The sequence below is a fragment of the Crocodylus siamensis genome, chromosome 6 (genome assembly GCF_052110815.1).
Source record: "Crocodylus siamensis isolate JL-2025a chromosome 6, ASM5211081v1, whole genome shotgun sequence".
In the NCBI taxonomy this organism is placed as follows: domain Eukaryota; kingdom Metazoa; phylum Chordata; order Crocodylia; family Crocodylidae; genus Crocodylus; species Crocodylus siamensis.
In genome coordinates this window covers 7,998,315-8,011,202 of record NC_143400.1, presented here as the reverse complement: position 1 = coordinate 8,011,202, position 12,888 = coordinate 7,998,315, and the positions used below count along the sequence as shown (strand labels likewise).

General features: G+C 64.3%; 2 protein-coding genes across 7 annotated transcripts; one reads left to right on the top strand and one right to left on the bottom strand.

The window, feature by feature from the left end:
- Positions 1-1,265: 1,265 nt before the first annotated feature.
- On the bottom strand, positions 1,266-6,515 carry LOC149860852 (pleckstrin homology domain-containing family A member 3-like). 3 transcript variants are annotated; one of them, XM_090053001.1, is made up of 9 exons: positions 6,401-6,515; positions 5,356-5,553; positions 4,703-4,819; positions 4,282-4,437; positions 3,711-3,847; positions 3,253-3,423; positions 2,899-2,942; positions 2,523-2,656; positions 1,266-2,200 (listed from the first exon to the last, which is right to left on the bottom strand). In XM_090053001.1, exons 2-9 carry the CDS (start codon positions 5,393-5,395, stop codon positions 2,145-2,147), a joined length of 855 nt encoding a protein of 284 aa, XP_089909127.1. In that variant the 5' UTR covers positions 5,396-5,553; positions 6,401-6,515; the 3' UTR covers positions 1,266-2,144. The 3 variants fall into 3 exon arrangements, with proteins under 3 accessions (XP_089909127.1, XP_089909128.1, XP_089909129.1); XM_090053002.1 differs by lacking the exon at positions 6,401-6,515 and having other exon boundaries at positions 5,230-5,369; XM_090053003.1 differs by lacking the exons at positions 2,523-2,656; positions 6,401-6,515 and having other exon boundaries at positions 5,356-5,983.
- On the top strand, positions 6,106-12,409 carry TARBP2 (TARBP2 subunit of RISC loading complex). Of its 4 annotated transcripts, none has more exons than XM_090052997.1 (9): positions 6,106-6,311; positions 6,667-6,836; positions 6,992-7,097; positions 7,509-7,592; positions 7,748-7,982; positions 8,233-8,350; positions 11,150-11,277; positions 11,360-11,552; positions 11,792-12,409. In XM_090052997.1, the coding sequence occupies exons 1-9, from the start codon at positions 6,253-6,255 to the stop codon at positions 11,947-11,949; spliced, it is 1,251 nt and encodes a 416-aa protein (XP_089909123.1). In that variant the 5' UTR covers positions 6,106-6,252; the 3' UTR covers positions 11,950-12,409. The 4 variants fall into 4 exon arrangements, with proteins under 4 accessions (XP_089909123.1, XP_089909124.1, XP_089909126.1 ...); XM_090052998.1 differs by having other exon boundaries at positions 6,108-6,311; positions 7,808-7,982; XM_090053000.1 differs by having other exon boundaries at positions 6,112-6,311; positions 7,913-7,982.
- Positions 12,410-12,888: the final 479 nt, after the last annotated feature.

Sequence of the window (12,888 nt, the reverse complement as noted above, 5' to 3'; positions counted from 1 at the left end):
CCTCCACCACCTGTTGCTGCGGGGGGGGGGGCTATTGCCTCCCCCAGAGACACTGGGTGCAGATGGCGGCTGGGCCAGGGGCTCCTGGCGAGAGGGTCTCCCTTTGGGTCAGACTGATGCTGCATTGGGATCAGGAAGGAATTTCCCCCCGTTCAGACTGGGACTGGGGGGTTGTGGGGTTTGCCTTCCTCTGCAGTGGGGGCACAGCTGCGCCCAGGGCTCTCTCAAGCGCGCAGATTAAGCACCATTGCAGCAGCAGGAGGGTGGCAGCCAGGATTTACCCAGTGCGATGTCCGGTGTTGCACCAGGGCTGACCATAGTTCTGCGATGAGGCTGGACGATGGGTTTGCCCCGGCTGGTTTAGGACAGGCGGATCCTGCCTCGGGCAGGGGGCTAGACTGGACAGGCTGCAGGGGTCCCTCCCCACCCTGCTTCTCTAGGAGTCCTTTCAGCCCCCCACCTGCCCCAGACAGAGCTGTTTCTTGCAGATGCTATTGCCTGCCCTCTTCCTTGGAAGGCAGCTGCACTGCGGCGCAGGTCCTTGCTCTTGCACGTGGCAGGCGCTGGGTCCTGGGGAGACGAGGGCCTGCGCTGGTGCTCTCAGCTCCTGGATCTTGCTTTGAAACAGGATCATCAGCGACCACGCATCTCCGCCCCGGGGCCCTGGGACCATGCTTCTCACCCAGGCTCGCCCTTAAGTGACCACCTCTGTTCCAGGACTGCTGCAAAAAAATGTCCTCCCCCCCACCAACTTCCCTTCCCTGGGAACCAGACCTGCAGGGTGGCCTCGGGAGCGCCACGACCCATCTTGGAAGGGTCTGAGCAGGGGAGAACAAGGATTCCCATGGCCTGTGCCTCAAGACCAGAAACTAGGCCAGAAAGATCATTTCCAGCCCTGGGGAGAGGGAAATTCTTGACCCCTTTCTCCAATTCGAAGGGCTAAAGCCACACCCTGGACCCTCTGCCCAACACAAAGCCCCTCGGTCACATCCTGGGTAGAAATGAGCAGCCGGGGACAAATCAGGACAGCCAGCGCTGGGTGGGAACAGCAGGAACCTTTCGTGGTCACAGCGCCGAGGCCCGCGTCCCAGCTGCTCCTGGCCCCGCGGTTCTCCGGGAGGACCCAGCTGCGGGCTTGGCCCCCGGGGGAACAGCCAAGCGCCAGAGCTGCAGTGACTGTCAGTTGCTGCCTCTGCGTGCTAAGCGACTGCCCCCGGGGGCTTACAACAGCCCCAGTGCCGGCTGGGAACCAAGGAGACGAGCTGTTTGTTTCACAAAGACCAGGTTTATTGCAGCCCTGTTGGGGGCAGAGACCCGGGCGCTTGCCCTGGGCAAAAGGGGGCCTGGCCCAGCCCTGTGTGTGCCCAGACAACCCCTGGGGAGACACCAGGGAGCTGGAGCATGGGTAGCAACCCCTGCCCCTGGCACCAGGATGCACAGGTGGGTCCTCTGCTGTAGCTGCAGGTGCCGCGCGGCTGGGAGCTGTCCCTGCCCTGCAGGTACCATCCTCCATGCAGATTGGCACTTCCCTGCCCACAGTGGTCCCTATACCCTGGGTGGGGGGTGCTGGTTGGAAGTAGGCTGCACCAACTGGGCCCCACCCTATGGTGCTTCAGGGGGGCAGGGGGCACCAGGCTAGCTCCCCAGGCCTCCACGGTGGCAGAGCTGGGGGCAAGGGCAAGGAACGCAGAGGGTGCCCCCAGCTGCTCCAAGGTGAGCTCTCACAGGGGTCCGGCCCCACTCTGGCAGGCGAGGGGAGTTGTTTCCATGAGCTGCCTGCGCTCCTCCCCCTGCCACCCGAGGCATGTTGGGCGCCTTGGGGGGCCCTGTGCTGGTGCCAGGGGGCGACTGCAGCCAGCTCAGGCCTCCGCACTGTGGTGCGGGTCCAGGTCAGGTAGAAAGCAGCGTTTGGGCGCCAGGCCCAGCTGTGCCCCCAAGACCCAGGTTGCAGGGCCTGCCAGGCTCAGGCGCTGAGCTGGTGGTGCCCACTGTCCTGACCGCTCTGGCACGCACACAGAGTCCTTTCCTCACTCTGGGCAGCCCCTGGCACTGCCCCAGGCACTGGGGGGAGGGGCAGGTCATCAGTTTGCCATACGGGCAGGGGGGCAGCGGCCAAAAGCACCCCTGTGGTCCTCAGCAGGGGCTCACGGCTGCTTGGCTTCACCATCTGCTGATGTCTCCTGCGCTGGCAGTGGAGCTTCTGGGAAGGGAAGGTGAGGGGTTAGGGAGACCCATGCGCTGGAGGGCTGGCACAGCCCCTCCCCCCATGCCTCCAGCAGGTCACCATCCTAGGGGAAACCGAAGCATGGAGAGACCTTGCCCACAGCCTCATAGCCGGTTGGCATCCCAGCCAGGCACGGACCCCAGGAGTCCCGGCTCCCTGCTCCCCTCCTGGCCATGGGGTTGGAGACAGATGAGCGTGTTCCGGGGGCAGCTATGCTCAGGGAAGGAGTTGCAGGGCCCCCCAGTTCCCAAGACTGGGTCAGAAACCAGCTGATCCAGGGACCACGCCTGGGGCCTACCTCCCCACTCCTTGGTGCTGGGGCCCGGGGGGTTCCCAGGCTGAGCATGGAGTGGCACCATCTCCTCCAGGCTGCGCAGCACTGTCATGGTGCCCCGGGCTGGCGCAGCCCGGGCCCGAGCTGGCTCCAGTGCCCTGCAGGAGGGGGCACGTCAGCTAGGCATGGGACACAAAGGTCTGGGGTGCCCCACGCCCCACCCTGCTTGTGCGAGGGGCCAGGACCTCCACTCCAGGGCTCTTCTCCCTTCTCTGGGCATGCCCAGACCAGGTGGTTCCTGGGGGCTGCCACTGGATGCCTCGCAGCCCTGCTAACCCCCGCCCCCCCCATGCCCACAGCTGCCCACTCTGGGACCCCCCTCTACCAGCCCACTTCTCACCTGTCGGGCGATGCGACGCCTGTGTGGCTGAGGGACCGCCGCACCTGTGGAGAGACAGCAGGAGCCCATCAGTACCCTGGACCAGAGCCAATGGGAGGTGGAAGCTGCCCACCTCCCAGTTCGAATCCAGGTCCCCCCAAGACCCTCCCCAACAGCTGCTGGGAGACTTCTGTCCTGCAGGGCAGGTGGAGAGACCCCCATAACTCCACCAGCTGCCCAGGAAGCAAAGCATGCTGGGTAACCAGGTGGGCCACTGCTTGGCCCAGTGCCCCCAAGGGTTGTACCCCAACTAAACCCTGCTCCCAGAAGCCCAGCACACCCAACTATCCCCGGAGGTGGGGGGGCTGCTCTTACCCTGTGGGAGTGCGGAAGCTTGGTGCCCACGAAGTCAGAAGGCAGGGGGGCGGGTGAGGGTGGGTACAGCTCGGGGGCCAGGCGAGCATTGGCAAACTTCATACACTCCTCCAGCGTGGACAGGAACTGGCTACAGGTGGCGCGGAGCAGGGAGGAGGCTTCGTTCATCCTCTGGAGAACAGAGCTCATCGTGGAGAGGAACCCGGACCCCCAACCCAGCCCCCTGTTCATGGGGAAACTGAGGCACAGGGCAGGGGAGCCTGCTTGCCTCAGGTAACCACTTTCAAGAGCAAAGCAGGAATAGATGCTACCCTCCCCCCACGAAACTCCTGCTTTAGCCACTATACTCCGCTCCTCTGCCAAACACTGCTATAGGTGGCTGGGCCTAGCTTCTGCCAGCACCCCGACAGAGCAAGCGGTGGCAGGCATGCTGCCCCCACCCCTCTGCCCCCGGGTACCTCGACATCCAGTGGCGTGCCGTCGTCTTGGGGCCGCGTGGACTCCTGCATGTCTAGCACCTGCTGGGTCAGTGCGTCACAGTACAGCCGCAGCTCCGACAGCTTCCGGCCCAGCGACTCGGTGCTCAGGGGTGGGTCTGGAAGGCGATGGACACAGTGAGCCTGGCCCCCCTCCCCGCTCCTCCCAGGGGGCGTGCTGTAGGGGTGGAGATGAACCCACTTCTGGGGTGGAATGCTCCAAACTGTAGCAAGGGGTGCATTACAGAACGGGAAGGCAAGTGGGTAGAAACGGTCCTGGGGAGGGGAGGGGAGGGGCGGGGAGGGGGGCAGTTCAGCCACACATTGAGGAAAGCCGATGGGGTTCATTAGCTATAAGTGAGGACGGAGCTTGCTGTAGCACAATACCCCCTGCTGCTGTGCTGCAGTATTACAGTCAGGCACCCCCCCAATCCCCTTTGCCCCATACTGCAGCACCCCCCACCCCCCCAACAAGAGATCCAAGGGGGAGGCACCAAGTGCATGTCCCCACTCTGCCTCAGTTTCCCCCTGTGCTATTCCAGCCCAGCCCCACCTTTCTCCTTCTGGCCCCTGTTGTCTCCCAGGCAGGCCTTGGAGCTGCCCAGGGCCACCAGCCACTTCTGCCGCTCAGCAGCACCCGCCGCCTTCAGGTAGAAGTACTGCTCGCCGGGGATGGTCAGCTCCATGCGCGTGGCATCCGTGGGGTGCACTGTGGGGCACAAGGCGTCACCGGGGGGTCATGGCTCCCGTCCCAGCACTGACGGACAGCTCAAGCAGGGGACGGGACAGGATGCCTGGGGACAGCCTCCGGACCCAACTCAGTGCTTCTGGACTCTGGGGCAGCGGCCTGCTCCGGGTGCAGCTGAGTCTGGGGGGCGGAACGTGGCAGCCCGAGGAGACCCCATGCAATGACGGTCCCCTCCTGCAGCAGTGGGAATGGCTGATAGTGGAGGGGTCCCCAGGCCTGCACCTACCTTTGATCTCACAGACGGCCATCTTGATGCTGCCCTTGCTGCCTTTGCCCACGTCGTCCTGGGAGTCATAGTAGGACAGGATGCCATTGTCCAGCACGAAGTACCGCGGCTGCCAGCCTGGGGGAGGAAGGGGGCAGAGGAGGGTCACGTTCCGGTGCAGGGAGTCCAAGCGCCTCCACACTACCTGGGGGGCATCAGCTCTGGACCCACAGGGGAGCCGGGCCAGGAGCAGAGAGAGCCAGGATACCTAGGTCCCAGCCCCTGGGCCCGAGGTCACAACCTGCGGGGGAAGGAGCACCAGAGTCCGGCCTGGTTTCTGGGTGGGGGCAGGACTCAAAGGTCAGGGGTCAGGTGTCCTGGTGCACTGGGGTAGTGGGGCAGGAGTCAAAGGTCAGGGGACAGGAGGGGAGGAGTACTGCCTCGTGGTTAATTGCGGGAGGAGACAGTAGGACTCAAAAGGTCAGAAGTCAGAACTGGTTGGGGGTGTTATGTTCTGATCGGGGTCAAAGGCAGCAGAGTATTATGACCTAGCTCAGTTCCAGGGATCGAGGTCAAGAGTCAAGGGTCAGGGCCGTCTGAGGGATGTTGCAGAGGGCGGGGCAGAGGTCAAAGGTCGGGGACGGGCGCGGGGGCTGCCGGGACGGCGGCGGTACCGGACAGGTAGTTGGTCCATTTCAGGAGTGCTCCCTCCATCGCAGGCGCAAGACGCGGCCCAGGCGCCGCCGCGCGGCCGGCCAATCCATGCGCGGCGAGGGGGCGGGCCCCACCGCTGCCAGCCAATGAGAAGGGCGGGAGGCGCAGGGGGCGAGGCCCGAGGGGGGACGTACCCAATCAGCGGAGGAAGCCGGACACTAAGGGGGAAGAAGCGGGGGGGAGGGGAGGAGCAGTCGCGCGCAGCCAATGGCAAGGCTCCGCCTTCATTGACCCGCCCCTTGCACGCAAAGCCCTGTGGGAGGCGTAGTCCCGATCCCATTCGGCTCGCTCAAGAAAGACGCAATCCCGACATCCTACAGCCGCGCGGGGCATTGTGGGCAACGCAGTCCTCCCAGCAGGCCCCGCGGCGCGCGGGAGGTTGTGGGTAGGGCAGTCTCGCGGACCCGGAGCCTGCCGTTCCCAGGATCCACCGGGGCGGCGCGTGCGGAGCTCTCTGGGTAGCGCAGTCGCACGTGCCCCTCAGCCAAGCCGCGCGGGGCATGCTGGGAGCACAGCCCAACGTTCCCTCAGGCTGAGAGGAACTCCCGCTCCCGGCATGCCCCACGGCCGCGTAAAGCATCCCGGGTAGAGAGCCCCTCCCCCCCGCCCTTCTCCGCCAATGGTCGCGCGGCCCACCCCACCCCAGCATGCCGCGTGGCGGCGGGCTTGGGCGCGGGGCATGCCGGGCAGACGAGTCCGCCGGGCGCGAAGACGCCTCGCTGTCCCGGCCTGCCCCGCGCCCGCGCCCGCCCCGGCCCCCGCAGCCATTGCGGCGGCGGCGCGCGCTGGCGGGGGCGGCGGCGGGGCCGGCGGGGTGCGGGGCAGGCACGGCGGCGCGGGCGGGGCCGGCGGGGGGAATGAGCGAGGGCGAGGAGGAGGAGGAGCCCCGCGCCACCGCCAGCGGCGCCTGCCCCAGGTACGGGGGCGGGGCCTCCCCTCGGGGGCGGGGCCTCCCCAGGGGGATGGGGCCTCCCGGCCGGGGTTTCCTCGGGGGCGGGGCCTCACGTGGGCGGAGCGTCCTCAGGGGGCGGGGCCGGGGCTGCTCCCAGGTTGAGGTCGACGAGGCCCCCGGGCGGGGCCAGAGCACGGGGGACGGGGCTGCATCCATGATGAGGGCAAGGCTTTCCAAGGGGCGGGGCCAGAGCATGGGGCGGGGCTTAACTTGTGCTGGGGGGGCACATTGGGGCAGCCCCCTTCCCCCCCGGGCCTCCCCCGGGGCTGCTCGGGTGGGGGAGGATCTTGCCCCCAGCTGACCCCTCTATGCCCCCCAGCCTAGAGCAGATGCTGGCCTCCAACCCGGGGAAGACGCCCATCAGCCTGCTGCAGGAGTATGGGACGCGCATAGGCAAGACGCCCGTCTACGACCTGCTGAAGGCCGAGGGGCAGGCGCACCAGCCCAACTTCACCTTCCGCGTCACCGTGGGTGACATCGGCTGCACCGGTCAGTGCCCCCCGCCTACGCCCGCGGGGTTCTGGCCGGGACAGAGACCCCGCTGGGGGCTGGGGGCTGGGCTCCTGTGACCCCCACAGGGCTGCGCTGGGACCCGGGTGTCCTGGTGCCGGCCCCCGCCCCAGCTCTGTCCCCACCCTCCGCAGGTCAGGGCCCCAGCAAGAAGGCAGCCAAGCACAAGGCAGCGGAGGTGGCCCTCAAGCTCTTGAAAGGGGGGAACATGCTGGAGCCGGCGGTGCCGGAGGAGCCCAGGTGAGGGGTCTGTGGGGGGGCGGGGGCTGCTCTGACCCCCCCCAGCACCTTCCACCCAGCCGGGGGTGGGCAGGAAGATCAGGAGGTCTCGGGGAGGGGGAAGAAGCACAGCCCCATGGTGACCGTTCCTAGGACATCTGGGTTTCGAGCTGGTCTCTGCCCCAGGGGGCAAATCGGATGGGTCCTTTCCCTGCCCCGTGCCTCGGTTTCCCCAGCTGTGGTGCTGGGACGTGGGGGTGGAAGAGGTGGGCAGAGTCCTGGGTGCCAGCGGGCTTTGCCTCAGCCCGTGTCCCTGGCACCAGGGTGGGTCGGGGGTGAGGTCCTGGTGCCATCCTGTCAGGTGAGGGCAAGTGGGGGCAGGGGGGCAGGGGTCGCCGCCTGCTTTAATGCTTGTACCTTTTATTTTTGAAGCTCTGCTTTCTCCCTAGAGCCCCTCCCCCCGCTGGACCCTGCCGTGGCCCCCCCTGCACCCACTCTGCCCGCCGCCTCGCCCAGGTAAAGGCTCCCCTTGTTCAGCACAGCCCTCAGCCGGCTGGGCAGCACAGCGCCCCCTGGTGCTGCCATGGGGTTTGTGCTGAGCCCCTCTGCACCCTCAGGGGTGGAGTAAGGGCACTGCAGAAACTAAATCTGCCCCCCCCCCCCACCCCCAGCTCCAGGGGGCCGGGTTTCCCCCCCACTACTACTTGGGCTTCCTTGGTGGTCTGTCATAGGGGCTCGTCCCCCACCCCTGCAGCAGCCCCTTGCCGGGACAGGGGTGAAGGGCCTGCCCGGGCAGGCTGGGCCCCTTCAGCGCCTGCCCTTGTCTCGCTCAGAAGCTCCCCGCTGGAGATGAAGGCACCCGTGTCGCCCCAGCAGTCCGAGTGTAACCCTGTGGGTGCCTTGCAGGTAGGCTGGGGGGGAGGCTGCCCGGGTTCCTCATCCCCTTGGGCTTCTTGTCCCAGCCTGGCCTAGACAATGGGGACACCTTCCCCTGTCTCCTTCCTGGAGAGAATATGGTCTCTCAGGTGGAGCCGGAGGACAAGGAGGTCTTTGTGCCTCAGTTTCCCTTTCCTGCTCTGCTTGGAGGCCAGTGGGGCTGGGGGAGTCCAAGGGAGGGGCCAGAGCCCACTCACCCCACCCACATCCCTGCCCCCAGGAGCTGGTGGTGCAGAAGGGCTGGCGCCTGCCTGAGTACACAGTGACGCAGGAGTCGGGGCCGGCGCACCGCAAGGAGTTCACCATGACCTGCCGCGTCGAGCGTTTCATGGAGATCGGTAACCCCAGGCAGGGGGGTGCGGGGGCCGACTCGGCCTCAGGCCGGTGACATAGTTTCATAGTTTCTAGGGTCGGAAGGGACCTGAGCAGATCATCGAGTCTGATCCCCTGGCATGTCAGGAAAGAGTACTCGGGTTAAACGACCCCAGCAAGGTGTTCATCCAGCCTCCTCTTAAAGACCCCCAGGGCAGGAGCCAGCACCACTTCGCTTGGAAGTAGGTTCCAGATCCTAGCCACCTTGACCATGAAGTAGCGCCCTGATATCTAACCTAAACCTACCCTCTGCCGGCTTGTGACCGTTATTCCTGGTCACTCCTGGCGGTGCTCGGGGGAACAGGGACTCCCCCAATGCCTGCTGGTCCCCTCTGACTAGTTTGTAACAGGCCACAAGATCCCCCCTCAGCCTTCTCTTGTGGAGGCTGAACAGGTTCAGGTCCCGTAGCCTCTCCGTGTAGGGCCTGCCCTGCTGCCCCCGGATCATGCGAGTGGCCTCCTCTGGACCCTCTCCACGTTGTCCACATCCCTCCTGAAGTGCGGCGCCCAGAACTGGACGCAGTACTCCAGCTGTGGCCTGACCAGTGCCGCATAGAGGAGGAGGATCACCTCCTTGGACCTGCTTGAGATGCATCTGTGGATGCATGACAAGGTGCGATTAGCCTTCCTGACTCTATCCCCACACTGCCGGCCCATGTTCATCTTTGGTATCGATGATTCCAAGATCCTTTTCTGCCTCTGTACTGGCGAGAAGGGAATTCCCCAGTCTGTAGGTATGGTGCCGGTTGTTCCTCCCCGGGTGCATCACCTTGCACTTGCAGGTGTTGAATCCCATCCTATTCGTATCCGCCCACCCTTGTAACCTGTCTAGGTCCAATTGCAGCCTATTCCTCCCTTCTAGAGTGCCCACATCCCCCCACATCTTAGTGTCATCAGCAAATTTGGACAGGGTGCTTTTTACCCCCTCGTCCAAGTCACTGATGAAGATGTTGAACAGTGCGGGCCCGAGGACCGAGCCCTGCGGGACCCCACTGCCCACATCCTTCCAGGTCGAAAATCACCCATCCACCACCACCCTCTGGGTGTGGCCCTCCAGCCAGTTGGCAACCCAATTGACTGTGTGGGTGTCGACACCACAGTCCCCCAGTTTCTTAATGAGAACTGGGTGAGAGACAGTGTCGAAGGCCTTCCGGAAGTCCAGGAAAACTACGTCCACTGCTACCCCTGCATCTAAGGATTTGGTGACCTGGTTGTAGAAGGCCACAAGGTTGGTCTGACAGGACCTGCCTCTAATGAACCCGTGTTGGTTGCCCCTAAGCATAATCTCCCCTGCTGGCCTCTCGTAGTCATGTGCCAGAATAATTCTCTCAAAAAGCTTGCGGGTCTTTGTTCCTTCCCTTTTTGAAGATGGGAACCACACTGGCCCTCTTCCAGTCCTCTGGCACCACACCAGAGCACCATGAATGCTTGTAAAGTCGTGCCGGGGTCCCGCAATGTCCTCGGCTAATTCCCTCAGTACTCGAGGATGGAGATCGTCTGAACTAGATCCCTAACTAGTTCCTCACTTACCCTTGGCCTAGGTGCGCCTCCCCTGGGGTCTGAGGGGGGCCCAGAGAGGGAGGTGACTGTTCTGGTCCCTGCTCAGGAAAATGGAGGCAAAGAAATTGTTAAATATGTTAGCTTTGTCGTCTGGTGTGACTACCAAATTTCCTAGCGCATCTTGCAGGGGCCCCACATTACGCAGTAGCTTCTTTTTGCCCCCTTTGTATCTAAAAAAGGACTTCTTGTCCTTGATCCAGGAAGCTAGTCTCAGTCCCATCTCCGCCTTGGCCTCCCCGACTGCCCCCCTGCATCCCCGAGCAACTGCAGTATAGTCCTCCCTAGTGATGGCCCCTCCCTTCCACTGGATGTACGCCTTCCTTTTAGCTAGGAGACACTCCCGGATGCTTTTGGTGAGCCATGGGGCGCTTTTGCGCCCTCCTGCCCCCTTTGATCCATGTTGGGATTGCCTCCCTTTGGGCTTGGAAGATCGTCTCCTTAAGGAGCGACCACTCTTGGACACCTGGTTCCCCTCCCCTCCGGGACCTCAGTGCTTCCCTGACTATTAGCCTTAGCTCATTGAAGTCTGCCCTCCTGAAATCTAGGGCTGCTGCCTTGCTGCAGGCCTTTGCCATCTTGCGCTGGATGGTGAATTCCAGCAGGCAATGATAGCTGTTGCCCAGGTGGTCGAGCACCCGCAGCCCCCGCACCAGGTCATTGCCCGTGGCCAGCACCAGGTCCAAGAAGGCATCTCCCCTGGTGGGGCTGTGCAGTTCCTGGGTTAGATGGAGGTCCTGTATTCTGGCTAGGAGCCTACGTGAGCGGTTGGACCTGGCTGACTGTTCTTCCCAGCAGATGTCTGGAAAGTTCAGGTCACCCATGATGACCACATCCTTTGACCTTTCACTAGGGGCCCGTGGGTACTGATCTCATGCCCTGTCGCTGCCCCTCACTTCTGACCCACAGCCCTCTGCCCCCACCGGCCCTGCCAGCGCCCCTCCCTCCCGATCTGCAGCCCCTGACACCTCCCTGCCAACCCTGCCAATGCCCCTTACTCTTCACTCCCAAGCTGCAGCCTCCTGCCTCTGCCAGTGCCCCTCATTCTCCACCTACAGCCCCTTGCTTCTCCCTCCTCACAGCTCCTTGCCCCCCCAGCTCTGCTGATGCCCCTCACTCCGGCCTTCCGCATGCGTTGTACCAGAGTTAACCCTGCATTGCCTGGTGCACAGCAGTGATGTTATACCCCACCTTCCCCAACCCTGCAGGGAGTGGCACCTCCAAGAAGCTGGCCAAGAGGAACGCGGCTGCCAAGATGCTGGTGCGGATCCACAATGTGCCCATGGAGCAGCGCGAGGGCAGTGAGGCCGAAGCCGAGGACGACCAGTTCTCCATTGTGAGTGCAGGGTGTGGGGTGCGTGGGGTAGTGGGCAGGGATGGGCACGCAGCTCATGCCCCCCTCTTTCTATCTGTGCCAGGCGCCAGGGCCCAAGCTGGACGGGCTACGGGGCCGCCTGCCCGGCTGCACCTGGGACTCGCTGCGCAACTCAGTGGGCGAGAAGATCCTGCATCTGCGCAGGCAGCCGCTGGGAGCTCTCAGCCCCGGCTACTGCGGGCTGCTGCAGGAGCTGTCTGAGGAACAGAGTTTTGCCATCAGCTACCTGGACATTGGTGAGGTTTCCCCCCCACCCTCCCAGCCCCATCCTCAGGACCCTTTCTCTCTTCCCACCAACCCTCTCTGGGCTGTGTCTCCATCCCTGCCCCTAGCACTAGCTCCTGGGTCCCTTCTCCTAAGCCCTATCCCCTGTAGAGCAGGGCCCTCCCCAGCTCAGTGTGCTCCCAGCCGCTCTAGATCTCTGCCCTTCTCAGTGCCCCTGACCTCCCCCTCCCCCCGCCGCCTCTCCCCACAGCTGAGCAGAGCCTGAGCGGCCTGTACCAGTGCCTGGTGGAGCTGTCCACGCAGCCGACCACTGTGTGCCACGGCACAGCCCCTTCCCGCGACGCTGCCCGTGCCGATGCCGCCCGCAACGCCCTGCAGTACCTCAAGATCATGGCCGGGGGCAAGTGAGGGGGGCCAGGCCCAGTGCCACCCAACCTCACCCTCCACCTGCCCATGGACACCAGCAAAGCAGCTGCCACCCAGGACAGCAGAGGGGCTTGGGGCAGGACCGGGAGACCCCAGCTCATGGCCAGGACTCGCTGGGGGCTGCCCCCCATCTCCAGCCACAGGGGCACAGTGGTGCCAGTGCCCCTCGGACACCCTCCTCGGACTGGCCTGTGGTTCCTGCCTGCTCAGGTGGCCTGGGGGTCCCCTGCCTGGGAGCTGCCTTGGGAGTGGATTTGGACCTTGGAGTTGCCAACCGTCTGGGAGTAAGAACCAAATGATCACCCAGGCCGGGCTTTCTCCCCTCGGCAGCATCAGACTGGCCAGTGGACACTCAAGGACCCTGCTGCTGGGGGGCTGGGCTAGGGCAGTCTCTGGAGCAGTCATGTCAGTAGCCAGGAAATAAAAAGTGACCTGGTGGGAACAGGGCTGTGGGGCTGCCTTGCTTTGTTGGGGAGGGAAGGAGAGGGACGGGGGGCCAGGTGGGGAACCACCCCCCAAGCAGAGTCCAACCCCAGGTACTCCTGGCAGGCAGGGGTCTGAGCTGCAGCCCCCATGGTGCAGGACAAGTAGCACGGTGCTCCCAGCTCAGGTGCAGAGAGATGCCCCCATCCTTTGCAGATACAAAACCCAGCGTTTATTAAGAATAAAAAACCTTTACACGTAAGTGGGGCCAAGCCCAGACTTTTGTGGGGGGAGGGGGCGGGCTTCACCCCCCCATGCCACCCCGGTTTCATGGGCATCGGATCCCAGCTCCTGAGGCATCTGGTGCTCCTCCATCCGCCACGTCAGCCTGGCTAGAGTCAAGAATTGAAATGTGCCCTCCCTGAGCCAAGTGCCAGCTCCTGGCCCAGCTCCAAGAGGCAGGCCAGGGGTCTTGGGCAGCAGGACCACACTCTGGAG

What these genes read in the sequence shown, in the direction of transcription:
- LOC149860852 (XM_090053001.1), bottom strand. Translation starts at nt 5,395, where the DNA reads ATGGAGGGAGCACTCCTGAAATGGACCAACTACCTGTCCG. An exon ending in GGCCGTCTGTGAGATCAAAG is followed by an intron (nt 4,438 to 4,702) that starts GTAGGTGCAGGC and finishes TGTGCCCCACAG; the next exon opens with TGCACCCCACGGATGCCACG. An exon ending in CAGCACCAAGGAGTGGGGAG is followed by an intron (nt 2,201 to 2,522) that starts GTAGGCCCCAGG and finishes TTCCCTTCCCAG; the next exon opens with AAGCTCCACTGCCAGCGCAG.
- TARBP2 (XM_090052997.1), top strand. Translation starts at nt 6,253, where the DNA reads ATGAGCGAGGGCGAGGAGGAGGAGGAGCCCCGCGCCACCGCCAGCGGC. An exon ending in GCGGTGCCGGAGGAGCCCAG is followed by an intron (nt 7,098 to 7,508) that starts GTGAGGGGTCTG and finishes TTATTTTTGAAG; the next exon opens with CTCTGCTTTCTCCCTAGAGC. An exon ending in CATCAGCTACCTGGACATTG is followed by an intron (nt 11,553 to 11,791) that starts GTGAGGTTTCCC and finishes CTCTCCCCACAG; the next exon opens with CTGAGCAGAGCCTGAGCGGC.